Consider the following 15036-nt stretch of genomic DNA (forward strand, 5'->3'; position numbering starts at 1 on the left):
AAGAACCTAGTGGCAAGACGGGAATAAAGACACAGACCTACTAGAGAATGGACTTGAGGATATGGGGAGGGGGTGGGGTGAGATGTGACAGGGTAAGAGAGTGTCATGGACATATATCCACTACCAAATGTAAAATAGATAGCTAGTGGGAAGCAGCTGCATAGCACAGGGAGATCAGCTCGGTGCTTTGTGACCACCTAGAGGGGTGGGATGGGGAGGGTGGGAGGGAGGGAGATGCAAGAGGGAAGAGAAATGGGAACATATTGTATATGTATAACTGATTCACTCTGTTATAAAGCAGAAGCTAACACACCATTGTAAGGCAATTATACTTCAATAAAGATGTTTAAAAAAAAAAAATCACACCTCTTTTCAAACACTAGCAAAACAATTTTTTTTAGAAATTTTTCAATTCGAAGACCTGTATTGGCCAGTAAGTCATGTAAAGAAGTAAGCAAACCAGGATATAATCTGTTTGCACAGGCACACTCTTATTTTTATTCAAGCAAAGCGTATGTAAACAGAAAACTGCACACAGTGAATGACACAAAGACAACACACCCAGGTGCCAGCACACAGGTCAGGAGATTGAACATATAAGCATCCCAGAAGTCACACTCCTGACTCACAGTCACTGCCTCTCCCCAAAGACAAAAATTCCAATTCTAACTTCTAATACTATAGATTAATTTGGCCCATTCTTGTCGTTCTTATAAATAGAAACATACAGTCTGGCTTCTTTCACTGAACATCATGTTTGGGACTAGAGAAATTGTTCCTTCACTTTCAGAGTTTAATATATCAATGTATTTGTTGATGATGGACATTCTATTGAAATGGACATTGGGGCTGTTTCTGCTTTGGGGCCATTCTTTGTGGTTCTGTTAGAAGAAATAACACTCTACAAGCACAAAGATAAATGAGAGCCAGCATCAGCCTATGTCAGGAAGACTGGGAGAAGCAGAGAGTATGGTGAACTGGTCACTGCTTATCCTACCTGAAACAGGGAGCCTGTCCTCAAATCTAGTCTTTTTATATAGATATGGAATTGTGGGAATATGAATGTAGTGTTGCCAGAATGGCTAATTTTTCTAAAATTCTTGCAATCCAAAATTTTCTATAAAATCTCCTAATTTTTAATGTCAGATTTTTTTTTTTAAGCTGGAAGGCCACTCAGACATAGAAAACAAACTTATGGTTACCAAGGGGGAAAGGTGGGGGAGGGATAAACTGGCAGATTGGGATTGACATATACACACTACTATTTATAAAATAGATAACTAATAAGAACCTACTGTATAGCACAGGGAACTCTATTCAATACTCTGTAATGACCTATATGGGAACAGAATCTAAAAAAGAGTGAATATATGTATATGTATAACTTACTCACTTTGCTGTGCAGCAGAAACTAACACAATATTGTAAATCAACTCTACTCCAATTTAAAAAAATTAATTAAAAAAAAAAGCTGGAAGGCCAGTCAGAATTCCACAGCTTGCAGCCTCAGATCTAGGTATTCATGATACAAAAAGAGCTTGTCAGGCTTTAGGCTTTGTAAAGGGCACATCCCAAGTGGTTTTCTCCCCAATGAAGACTTACCACGATCAAGTAAGGAGGAGGCAAAAACATAAGAAAAGCTGCCCCCTCCGAAGTCCTGGAGAGAACATCTGTGTGTCACACTTAGAGATAAAGGGCCACCTTTGTTTCAAGGAGTTGCCCCAGGTCCTGAAGGAGAAGCTGACCCCCAGGATCGCCTTTCCATCATGGTATCCCTTCCCTATCCAATGCTTCCCAGTCCCTTTTACTCTTTAGAGGTTGCACTATTTTTTTTCCTGATAATCCTTTGTGACCTTTCTGTACACTCTGAATTTTCTTATTTAAGATACAACCAGAGGTTGGAAATTTTTGGATGGGTGTCAGATATCCCATTATCATTATCCCCCAGGAGAGACGGTTTTACGATCTTGTGTGTGTGAGGGGACTCGAAGATGAAGTACGACCTTCGTGTCCACAAACCAAAAGCTAAAATACTTTATTCATTTTTCTTTCTTCCTAAAGTGAAACAATTCATTTCCAGACAGCTTTGGCAGGAGCTCAGACTATTTTATGCTGGCTCCATGCTGGCAAAATAGAGAAATGCCCTTGATACTGCGTTTTGGGTTTGGCAGTGACAGTGACAATGGTGGTAAAGGGAGAAGGTCGAGTCATTTTTCAAAGTTCTAAGTAAATGATGTTCTAATAAGACCAACATGAGAGGATTAAAGACTAAAGCAAGGGTTATCACAAAGCTAACATTTATAAATTGGACCTTTCTTCCCCCTAAGGCAGCAGCTCTCAAATTTTTAACACGTGTAAGAATCACAGGGAGGGCTTGTTAAAACGGAGACTGTGGGCCCCACCCCCAGAGATTCTGATGCAGGAGGTGGGAAGGGGCAAGAACTCGCCTTTCAAACAAGTTCGCAAATGATGCTGATGCTTTTGACCCAGGGACCCCACTTTGAGAACCACTGGCCTAAAGAAACCTTCACAGTAAGTATCTGTAATGATTCTAAACAATGACAACTTCAGTAAATTAGACTGAATTATAATTCGTTTGAATTTGTTTTTGTAAAGAGTCTGCAGAAATATCTTTTAAGACTGTGTACATTCTTGGGAATGTATGCCATATCTCCACCTAGACACCAAATAAAGGTTCTCTGGGGTACTGCTCTAATGAGAATGCTGGTAGATACAAATGCCTTTCCATCTGCCTTTTAACTACTTGAAAATTAATGCTCACAAATGTATTCCCAAGTGCAATGATCATTTCCTCTATTATTCAATGCTTATCAAAACATTCCACTAAGTAAGTAGATCCACACAAAATGTTTTACGATGTAAGCAAAGTAAGGCTGAAAGGAATGACTTCTCAGAACTTTGGAGAAAATAAACAGATGAGAAACCTAGAACTGTCTCACTGAACTATCAGTGATAATCACTGAGCATCTGAAAGGGAAGTAAAAAGCCACACCTGCATCATTTCTGTATTAGATCAGTCACTGTTCAGTAGAAACAAGTCACCTGACTTTTTCTTAGGTGGTCTTAGATTCTGAACTTGCTTCCCCTTAGGCTTTTTCATAAACAAATAACTAGAAAAGCCTCTAAGGAGGGGAGAGGCCAGTTCCTCATTTCAGCTCCCATCAAGTGTCCCTGTGCTCAGCCAGGAGGGTTCATTGTTACAGGTGTGCAACTTGTTCTTCCGAACCCTTGCCTGGCAGCTCGCTGTGTGGTTCTGCTGATTCCCTGGTCAGGACCCACCTGGACAATATCACCTTCAGAAGCAGACCATCTTGCAGGTATTAGAGGCCGTTCAGCTGCTATCTGGGTTTCCCTCTTGCACTTTTCATTTGGTCAGATCCTGTTGCTACCAGCTTCTCTTGGTCCTGTCTTGCTGGTCTCGGTCAGGTCTAAGTAGAATGGGTGAATCATTAATGTGTGTGGTTTAATTTCGAGTACACTGAGATTGCTTCCCCTAACAGAGTGGGTGGTGGCTGCTGGCTTCTTAAAGCTTGGGAGGTCAAAGCCTGGTGGATTTACTTTATAATGAGCATTTATTGATTTAGTCTTTTAGGGAACATAAAGGAGAAGAGTTAGCCTGAACTCTTCTGTTAACTTTTGGCTTCCTACCAGATCCATGGGGATAATCATTTAGGGAGGGCCTCCCAGGAGCCTCAGCCATTATCCCTGCAAGGAGCTTGTGAGGGAGGGACTTTAATATCCTTTCATAAGTGTGGCCTGGAGGCTGACAGGGGGAGTGGATTATCCCAGGTCACAGGGCTAGCTGGGGAGGCAAAGAGAGCAAGCAGATCGTTAACTCTAGAGCTTGGGCTCCCCTTCTCAGCAAACGGCCTCCCAGAGCTCCGCTGTAGTTAAAGTTTCTCCAGTTCTGCGGTGAGTCATGTCAGCAGTTACTAATGCCTTGGTTCCAATATATGAGACACTGGCCGGTAAACAATACTTAATGACCCTTAAGTCCCGTTGGGTATAATAACCACCTACAGACTGCCACACCCTATGTCAGGACAACTAGAAAGGAAATCTGAAGCAGTGTCCTAACTCCTCTAAGGAGGAAGGAGAAGGCACAAGAACAGAGGGGAAACCCAAGGACTAAGAATTCTGAAAGAACTATTATGCAAGTGCCTGGGTAAACATACTGAACTCCCTTAACCATGCTGCTGCCTAGAACTTGGACAATGCTATGAAGGGGAACGGAATAAAGTCCCCTGGGTGTGTATGTGTGTTGGAAGTACCTGGAACTCCAGTTCTCAGCTCAGGCATTTGTTTGTTGGGAGAATGAGGAACTGGCCCTCCAGTAAAGGACCTGAAAAGAGACCTAATACACCTGTTTTCATCAGTGGTCAAAATGGGTCTTTTCAATCTTCTCCTGTGAAGCTCGTATCAGCCAGAAATTACCAATCTAAAATCAAAACCAGTTCAACCCCCCCTAACTAAAATGTAAGTTTCCTAGCAGGTATTACTGTCTCCCCTCACCCCCAAAATAAAGGTACCTCATACATTTTTGTTCTATATGTGAAGTCCTGTAACATTTGAGTCCTCGGCTCAAAATATTAAAGCAAACCCAGCATTAAGAATTTCAGATTTCTTTTGTAGTAAGAGTCGAACTGACTTTAGTTGGTATCTAAGTAGTTCCTTAAACAACTCTCCAATCTAAAATCCAGTACCTTTTAGTTTCACTTGGCTTTAAACCAGATGAGAGCCAGGGAGTAAACATAAGAGAACACAGAGTCCCCCAAATCAATCTCACAGAATTGTCATGACAATATCATGATGTTGGGCTCCTCCCCTTTACTGATAAAAATAAACCTAAGAGTCTATTAATTCTCTTGACACAGGGTTATTGGACTTCTACCCCTGAAACAGATTAGAAGAAACAAATGAAAGGAAACAAAGTATCTGCCATAGGCAAGTACAAAACTATAAGGAGAAGTAATGACTAAAAACTAGGGAGTACATCAGTGTGAGGCTATTTCATATGGGGTAAATAATCATATGCTATAAAAAACCTGTAAAAATTAGTCTCCATGGAACTACAATAAACAGTCATAATATTGTATGTCATCTAGTCTCATGAGTCACAACATAGGCGGACAGGTCATCAAGAATTTTCCGGTGGTCAGTATTCTCTATTATCAAATTGAGGATGTAAATAATACACAGTAGAAAAAGTTCTAAAAAGTGTTGGCAGTGAAATTAAAATTATACAGCACTAAAAGAGTAAATTATTAGCTATCCTTAAAATTGGGCAGTCCAAATGCATCCATTCCTGAAGGGTTACAGATTGCTTTAGAATTATAGACTTGCTGGGAGTTCCCTGGTGGTCTAGTGGTTAGGATTCTGGGCTTTCACTGCTGTGACCTGGGTTCAATCCCTGGTCGGGGCACTGAGATCCCACAAGCTGCGCAACACGGCCGCAAAAAAAAAGAATTATAGACTTGCTGCAGTTATTATTGGAGATCTCAGAATATGTGGTCAACTACTGATGTTCCATCCACCAACAAGCCATGTACAGCCTGAAACCGCCTCCCACATTGCCCATGGCAAGCCAAGATGGTTATTATTTGCTCCACAGTCCCACACCAGATCTGTAAACAATCAGGAGTTGCCTCTTATGCAATAGTTGATAGGATGGGTAAGGACTGATGCTTTCCCACAGGCAACTACCTTATTCAAATGGAAAACTACAAAATAACGGAATAGCAGTAAGTCATTTCCATGTCACCATGAACGTATTTACACCATGGTAGAATCAGATTTGCCTGAACACGGGAAGAGCTTAATTGGGAGGTAATTCTGCATTAGTGAATCATAGAGAGCACCTCTAATCACGAGAAGCAGAGCACCTGCGTGACATCTCGGTTTTTCTTTTCAAACTGGTGAGTTATTTTTCCAGAACACGGGGATGGAGAAAATCCAAAATGTCTTTTGCCAAATACTTTGCATCACTATCTTTGAAATTATGTCTCATTCTGTAATTTAAACCTTGAGGGAAGGGGGTCTCATTTTTCTTGTTCTCTCATTCTTATATCCCTGGAATACTCCAAAGCACATACACACATATTCATACATATATAAATGCAGAATGTAAGGGAAATTGAATGTATATTTGATTCTCTTAAAATGGAATAATCAAAAGGTGATGAGCTTTGTGGCTTCCAAGAAATCTCTTAGATCACCAAGGTTTTTAAAAGCTTTTTTGTTTGAACTGGAAGGGATATTAAGTAACCAGTAAATGTTGCCAGAGCTGCTCCAGGTCTTTGATCAAAACCCATCAACCTCCACAGTTGGCAAGACTGTCCTTGCTCAAAACCTGCCAAATGCCCCCCACCCCACCTTTAGCAGGAGTGAACACAAATCTTTAAGTTAAAGGGTCCAGAGATAAGAAAGCAAGCTACAAACGAAGAAAACAGATGAAACCAGCTGGGACTAAGATGGCATGAATCTGACGCCCAACAGATCCTAAGTCTCATTATACATTGATTTTACTATATTAACATATTATGTGACACACCTACCGGCGGCCAGGACCAGATATTAAGGACAAAAAAAAGGATAAAAAGGGGGTGGCACCCCACTCCCTCGGAAAAAGCCCTGCCCCTTCCTGGTAGACTAACGAAGCCTCCCCATAATTAGCCTCACTCCTCCTCGCTTTGTCTTTACTCTTTAAATCACTCTCGACACATGGGCGAGAGGTTGGTCTGCGAACGCGGTTCCCGCTTCTCCATTCTTTGGCCACTAAGTAAAGCTTGCACTGTGCCCATCTCCGCTTGGGTTTCGTATTCACCTACTCGAACCCCAATGGAAAAAAGAACTCTCCCCCATCGAGGCACAGAGCAAGGTCCAAACGACTTAATTCGGTAACATACACAAATTTCAATACTTAAACAATTTAGACGGGAAGACTGGACTCACTTATGTTAATTATCTACAAAACATAACAGATACTAACGTTAACTGGGCATTCCCTATCTGCTCTGGTGAATGATAAGTTTTTATGTGAAATTTCAGACACCTTTTTTCTCACCTCCGTCTCCTTGTTCGCAACAGATTCCGCACTCTGCTCGTCCTCGTTAAAGATGCAGCCACCTGCTTGCAGTTATTCTCTGGAAAAGGACGAAGACACACCCGAGGAAGGGAGGCACCCGAAGGCGGAAACGGAGCAACCTCAGTGTGGTCGGGAGAACAGCAACTCTGACGGCGTCCCCTGGAAGCTTCCAGCAACCGGGCCTCTTAGCGGCGTGGAGAAGACGGAGCCATCCTTCCCAGAGGTGCAGCCCCCAGACTGCGGGTCCTCTACTCGACACCCCCTGGAAAGCCTGTCCAAGAAGCACTGTCAGAACCAGGGGAAACTTCTCCACTTTGACCGGCAGGCCCCGGGCCGCGCGTCCACCTCGCCCACATTGAGGAGGTTAAGGGGCCGCAGCTGCGGGAGTGTGCGTGGGCGTGCGCACGGCACTGCGCATGCGCCGCCTCAGCAGGCGGCCTTGGAGGGGCCCGCCTCGGGCAGCTGCAAGGAGTCTTCCGGCTCCCCGCATCGCCTTTCCAACGGGCTATTTGGAAGCCCAGAGGAGTCTTCGCACTCCCTGTGGCCCCTGAGACTCCACTCAAGATTGCCTCTGGACCCCAAAACGGCGCTCAACGCAGCCGACTCGTTTGAGCTCCAAATGGCGCCCAGTGATGAGTTTGCCCTTCCCGTGCTTCAGTCCCTCAACGAGGGGTCGCTTCCTCAGGCCTCCCTTCCACGGAGTGGAGGCCAGCCAGCACCCAGCCGCGCCCCACGGCTCCCCAGGCCTCAGGTAACACAGTTCTAAGCCTCCTGCCTCTCATTTGGTGGATGCAAAGCATAGTAGGTCTCCAGGTTGCCATATTGCCTGGTCGCGGAGTGGGGTGCTGTGTCGGTAGACGGCTGGGGGGACACACAGTCTTTAGGACAGTTGGCTGTCAAGTAAAAGGGGTGCAGCAGTTTGGGGAAGGAGCGTGGAGGTCGAGCTCACTTTCTTCTTCAATATACTTGAAGGCACTTTAAGAAAGGACCCAGGCTAGAGATTGTCTGTCAGTCGTTAGATAGTAAAGGTGGCCCTCTTTCAAGTCTACGCTATGTGAAGACCACCTGGCGTGGCTGGTTTAAAAGGGCAGAAAGAACAAACTACTCAAATTTCTAATGTTCTAACCTTCTCCCCCGAAAACAAAAATGCAAAACATTTTAGTTAGGAAAGTTACTGACCTCTCCCTTCAAGATGTCTGCTTTGGAATTTTGGGTGGGTTTGAGCAAGACTAAAACATGTATTTTTAAAATTTATTTCAGAGAGAAGAATTGCATCAGTCCAGGTATGTGTGTCTTTATTTTCTCTAGTGCTATGAAGTCTGTTGACTGTTTACTTTGACGTCTTTTACTTCTGTTCTGACATAGCAAACCTGATGGTGTATTAATCAGGGTACTTTGTTTTACATCCCTCAAGTCACTCTTCATATTATGGGTGAAAGAGTCTTAATTTCAAGAGTCTCCTTTAAGCGCCCAGCATTTTGCTGTGGCTTTTGGGGCAGGGTATGACAGCCACAGGTGATCATGGTTTTCATTTTGAATTGTCAATGACTTGATCCTGTGGCTTAATTAACATCCACCAGTAATAGGTTTTGTCAGGAAGAGAGTGTAAAGGCCAGAAACATTCAACAACTTTTCAAAGAGAAATTCAGAGGACAAGGATAAAAGGAACAAGATGTGCTGTTTAAATCTAGGATGACCTTTAAAATGCCTATGACAGACTGTGCTTTTATCTAGATTGCAGGTAGATTGTGTCACTTCAGAAACCAGCTCTGAACTTTCAGCTTGGTCCCCCAGCTGTGGCAGTGGATTTGCCATTTCTTTCAGGGATGAAGAGCTTCTGTGGCAGTAAGGGAAAGATCCAAGCCCAATTACACCCACCCAATTTGTAGGATTGGTGGGAAAGCCCTCAGTTCATTTGGAAAGTCATGGAGGTATCCTCAGGAAATTAGCTATTGTTTTATTACTGGACCTCAATCCTCAAGCAAGTTTGCTGTTCGTAGTAGGAAGGATGAGATCCATCTATGCAGTCTTTGTTTATTTTTAACCCTAGTTGACCTAAATGTCAGCTAAGGTAGAGAATATTTACAAAGCCATAGGCAAATACAAAGTATTGTGTTAGTATATCAGCTAGCTATTGCTACATAACAAACCACCCCAAACCTCAGTGGCTTAAAACAACAAACAAGTATTGTTTCTTATAAATCTGTGTGTCCATTGAGGATCAGTTGATCCAGGCTGGGCTCAGCTAGGTAGTTCACTCCACATGTCCCTCATCCTTTTCATGGAACCAAATTTCTACCCTGGGCATGTTCTTGTGGTGAGAGGAGAGGTTCAAGAGGATAAATGGAAACATGCAAGGCCTCTTGGACCCTGGGCTCTGTACCTTGTCTAATTCTACAGGCCAAAGCAAGTCACGTGGCTGAACTCAAGGGCAGGAAATTATGTCTCACCAACAGTGGGAGAACACTTAAGTATTATATGGCAAAGTGTTTGGATGCAAGGGTTGGTGAAGAAAGGGGCTTTTAATGGAAATCTTCCACAGGTGTGAACCAGAATAAAGCTCTAAAATGACACCTAATTCAGATGTGTCAGAGAAAATGAAAAAGAGAGTAGTGTCAGAAAAAGATGATGTTGTTTAGAGTCAATCATGCAGAGTCTAATAGGGTGTTTAGGAATTTTGTTCTTTACCCTAAGAGCAGTGTGAAACCACTGAATGGATTGATATGATCATAGGGATACAGGGTAGACATGAGAGTTAGATGAGAGTGGATTCCAGCAGAACAATTAGAATGTTCAGGTATGAGAGGTTGGTAGGTTAGGCTCTGATGAAAGCAGTGGAGTTAGAAGGAAGTATCTCGGTTCAAGAGATATTTAGGAGATACCATCACCTAGACTTTGTGAATAATAGACCACCAGGGGAGAGGGGAAGGAAGTTGTCAAGAAGGACTTCCAAGCTTATGGCTTCCACTGTTAGGTGGCAAATGGTTCCATTCTCTGATCTAGGTAACCTTGGAGGGGAGAAGGGGATATGGGTAGGTGGGATGTAAGTTTGAACATGTTGAATTTGAGGACCTATGGAACATCTGAGTGGATATTTTGAGTGGATAGTTGACTAGAGAAAGCATCGTGGATGGAGATATATATCTGAGAATCTTTAATCAAGGAGTGCTTCCTAGAGCAGGTAAAGTCTGCCCAGCTTTGTGTGTAAGATGGAGTTAGCAGATATAAAGGCTAACTGATGGGGCACACCAAGCCATTTGCAAAAGATGACATACAGGTGATTTTTTATTGACCTGCAGAATCTTTGTGAGGCAATAACAGACATAGTCTTAAAAGATGCCAAGAGAAAACTTGGTCAGAGGGCTTGAGGCCTTAAAAAGCTCTGTGAGGTTCAGTGTGTCACAATCACATACTACAAAATAGTGGAAGGTTACAGAAAATCACAGCAGGGAATCAGAGGGGAAGTAATTTAGATATCTTGGTATCTGGTAATGACCCTGAATTATCCAGTATTGTTTTTATCAGGACTTAGTACAGTACTTGGCATGTAGTAGGCAGTGTTTGTTGAATGAATAAATGAAAGGCTAAGTAACTATAAACAATGTTTAATAAACATTCATGCATTACTGCTAAAAAGAAGTAATTTTGCATCAGCCGCAGACCACTCAATCTATACTTTTTTAATCAAAAGTTCACCGGAAGCATGAATTTTTGGTAAACAGCTAACCGTCTTTGGCACAAAGATCCTCTGTCTGCCTGTCTTTGGCTCCCTCTCTCTCTCTCCTTCCTGTCACTGCAGTCTTTTCAGCAGTCATTTGTTCAGAGGGCTCAGGTGGCTACTTCCCAGGCCTTGTAGTCCCTTACCTTGTAAGGTAAAGGGCTCTGCAGGAGGCCCTGATGTCCACTGAGGAGCTGGGGGCCTCACCTCAAAAACTTATTTAAACTTTATTTAAAACATACTTAAACTTATTTAATTTAGGCCTTTAATATGCCTATGAGATGGTATAAACCAGGGGCTAGCAGACTATAGCCTATGGCCCAAATTCGGCCCACTCCCTGTTTTTGTAAATAAAGTTGTGTTGGAACACAGCCACGTCTATTCATTTAAATACTGTCCGTGACTGCTTTCACACTGCAACCACAGAACTGAGTGGCCACTACAGAGACCATATGGCTCACAAAGCCTGAAATATTTACTCTCTGGCACTTTATAGAGAAGGTTTGCTGACCCTGGTATGTTCAGTTAAGAAATGCTTGCCTCTGTGGCTGTCAGTCAATCACAGCAACTTTGTTTTTTCCTTGTAGCCCTTTTGCAAAAATTTTTCTTTTAATATAGTGTTTTAACACATGGCCTGACAATTGGGCAGGCTTATATAAGTGAGAAGGGCCCAATCTCCTCTCATTTCCGAAATCAGCTCAGTGTTGACTTTGATGCCAGGTTTTTCTTTGTGGACTTTTTTTTCTTATTGTTGTTCCCTCTGCCTATATATAACATTCCAGTGAATTCACACTCATTCTAAACTTTTTTCTCCTATCACTGAACTGTGCCTCCTGGCAAACAGTCTTTACAATTCATTCTTACTAAAGTGTGAAGGACTTCAGGCTTAAGGCATATCCACACTCATCTTTCCAAGTAGAGCAGTGTATTTATCCCCTTTGGGTTTCCCTACACCTCATAAATGCCTCCATCATAGTATCTAAAACAATGTATTGTGTTTCTTTCACATCCGTCTCCTTTCAGAAACAAGATCTTCCTGAGGGCAGAGACCACTTATTTACCCTTCATCTCAGCAGCTATTACTCAGCTAGAGTCTGTCTCCAGAATACGTACTGAAGGAAAGGATGGGTGGAAGGATGATAGGCAGGCTGCCTGACTTACAGTGTTACTTATCTGTCCCTGATGTATTTGAATTTCAACACAGGACATGACTTGAAGCCAAGCAGTGAAGCCATGTTAGTGGAATTTTAAACATCGGGAAGCGAGTGGGGGGATTTTGTGGGTAGGGACACCTTCCTGGCAGCCCTTAAAATCGATAATCACAGAAAACTGTCTCACCTAACTTTTTAGTCAGCCCGGAAACTGAGAAAGGAAATGTACATACTATTACATCTATGAGAGCAGACTGACCTTCCAGTGCTCAAAAGAAATAGGAAAGCAAACCTAAATACGTCCAAAACATGAAAACAAAATGACAAGGAAGAGACCAGACAAAAACACTGAATGCCAGTAAAGCGCTTTCCAAAGCCAGATTTATCTGGAGTTACCCTGGAGGGTTGGGGTGGGGGGTTGCAGCACGGCATGGTGTTAGAATTACTGGAATCAGACTCCCCGGTTTTGAATTCTATCTCTACTTCTCTGGCAGCGTGACCTTGGGCAAGGCTGTGAACAACTCAAAACCTCAAAGGCTTCATCTGTGAAGTGGAGATACAAATACAGTTGACCCTTCAACAGCACAGGGGTTAGGGATGCTGACCCTCTGTGCAGTCAAAAATTTGCATATAACTGTACGGTCTGCCTTCCTTATCTAAGGTTCAGTACCCAGTGGATTCAACCAACCACGGATGGTGTAGTACTGTAGGATTTCATGAAAAAAAAATCTGCGTGTAAGTGGACCTCCTCAGTTCAAACCTGTGTTGTTCAAGGGTCAATAGTAGTACCCATCCAATAGGCTTTTGGTATGATAAATCGTGTAACTTAAATATTACCTTTTTTTTAAGAAACCATCATTCATTCATTCATTCATTTAGCACTTCCTGTATGCAAGTCACTGACTTATTCTTTCTAAAATATTCTGACCTCAGAGTGAAATGATCGATCACAGGAAGCTCATCTAATGTGTCTAAATGTTAGATTCAATACAATGTTAAATCCTCCCCAGACTTTTACCTAAAACCTGTTGTGTAGCTAGCACTGTCTGTAAACTCTAAGTAACGCCATAGGGGGAGAAGGCCCTGTCTCAGCTGTTGAGCTTAAAAGCTTATTAGAAAGTTACTAACTAATGATTAATAGATGGCATATTGGTTATTTTGTTTGTTTGCTTGCTTTATTTAAATCTCAGCCCTCCATAGTATCATATTTTATTGTGTTGCTTTCTTTTTTTCCTCCAATTGTATAGAGATATAATTGACTTAGAACATTATATAAGTTTAAGGTGTACAGCATAATGATCTGAAATATGTATATATTGCAAAATGATCACCACAATAAGTTTAGTTAACATCCATCACCACACATAGTTACAGTTTTTTCCCTTGTGATGAGATACATGAATACTGTTAATTAGTCGGAAGAGGAGACTGCAGCCTCAGGGCATCAGGGAAGCCTTTTTGATCCGGGCATGGCTGGAGGCTAGAGTGGGAACTGGCACCTTCCTTTCACATCAGGAACCATGTGTTATTCTTGCACTGGCATCAGCTCCCCCAGAATGTAAACTCCATGACAGCAGGAGTTGTGCCTGTTTTGTTCATTGCTGTATCCCTAGTGTCTAGAACACTACCCGGCACATAGTAGATGTTCAGTGAAAGTTTAAGGAAGAAAAAAGGAAGTGCATTTGTTGGTCAGTTAGGTTAGTTCAAGCCTGGTAGGGGAAATTGTATGATCCCTTTTTGGACGTTTTCTCCTCCAGCTATTTGTTTATCTCTCTCTAGCTCTTTTCAACCTCCCCCACCTTCCTAATCTGTTTTGTGTTCATCTCTTGAGTGTACGTTGGGTTGTTGGGGATTTGTACAAGTATGGTTTGATCCCACTGGGTAGTATTTTGACTCTTGTCCAGAAAAGGCAGTAGCCTCGAAAGACGGTGAGAGTTCTAGAAAGTTACCAGTATCAGCAGCTACCCTGGTGCTCTGAACACGTGTGTGTTTAATAACCATTACTGACTGAGCCCAAGATGTCACAGCATGGTGTGTTTTCCATGCAGTTGGAACTCCAAAGACTGTCTCTGTTTCTGTGTTCAAACTGTGTCGGGATGGGTCCCATTTGTTCACTCCACATTCATGAAGTGTCCGCTCTGTGCAGACCTTGGACAGTAAGCTAGAGGCTCCCCATTCATCCTCCCTTCTCCATTGGATTTTCAGCAAATGGAACATTTTGGTAGAAAATGGGCAATTATAATCAAAGGAAAGTTCCTAACAATCTTGTGAGACTCATAATGAAAAAATATTTCCCAGATTTACCCAAGAAAGCTACAGTTCCATAAAGTGGCAGTTGAGTTGTCATTTCTCTGTTGATTATTTCTTAAAAGGTATTTTTTTTCAAGATTGTTACTGATTCTTAATTGGCTCTTCCTGTATGATCAACTCAGTTATAAGCAAGCATTCCCATTTGCACTATATCTCTACCATAGGGTAGAACACTATGGTTTCTAAAATAGAACACCTACTTTTTCTAGTCACACAATTACTGGAAAACCGCCTGCTGGAAAAGGTACATTTACCATGAATTTCACTATCAGATAAGGAATGAGGCCTGATAAGCTTCCCTGATAAAAAACCATTGGGTTATCTTACTATTGTCAGTCTACAGCAGTGAAATTGAAAAAATATTAGAATAAAAAACTCAATTGTACTTTTTATTAAGGTTAAAAAAAAAACCATTGGGCAACATTCACAGCAGAGGGGAAGGATTAGGCTGGGCCTTATCCAAACACTAGTACCTTCAATAAGATTCTTACTCCATTAAGACACACATATCACTATAGGGCAGTTGCAACCCTCCCTCCCCATATTCTCTAGTATCTTTGTTATTTTCCTTTAAAATTTGCACCTGGGAATTAGAGCCCAGTAGTCCTTGGCTTAAGCCCCCTGCACAGAAGGAATCTTTTTTTTTTTACTTGCAATTTTTTTATTTTTTAATTTTATTGGCGTATAGTTGATTTACAATATTTTGTTAGTTTCAGGTGTACAGCAAAGTGATTCAGTTATACATATACATA

General features: G+C 42.2%; 1 protein-coding gene and 1 long non-coding RNA gene across 2 annotated transcripts in view; one reads left to right on the forward strand and one right to left on the reverse strand.

The window, feature by feature from the left end:
• Positions 1-212: 212 nt before the first annotated feature.
• The window catches only part of LOC309609246, a 388908-nt gene continuing 374084 nt past the window's right edge, over positions 213-15036 (reverse strand). The window contains exon 2 of the long non-coding RNA XR_014233337.1: positions 213-366. This is a non-coding gene — a long non-coding RNA (uncharacterized lncRNA). The remainder of the gene's footprint in view (positions 367-15036) is intronic.
• The window catches only part of PLEKHG7 (pleckstrin homology and RhoGEF domain containing G7), a 95342-nt gene continuing 80703 nt past the window's right edge, over positions 398-15036 (forward strand). The window contains exons 1-3 of the mRNA XM_082350475.1: positions 398-3338; positions 7108-7856; positions 8366-8388. Of these exons, the coding sequence (XP_082206601.1) occupies positions 7137-7856; positions 8366-8388 (743 nt within the window). The 5' untranslated portion in view covers positions 398-3338; positions 7108-7136. The remainder of the gene's footprint in view (positions 3339-7107; positions 7857-8365; positions 8389-15036) is intronic.

The sequence above is a fragment of the Balaenoptera borealis genome, assembly GCF_965194805.1.
Source record: "Balaenoptera borealis genome assembly, chromosome: 13".
NCBI lineage: Eukaryota > Metazoa > Chordata > Mammalia > Artiodactyla > Balaenopteridae > Balaenoptera > Balaenoptera borealis.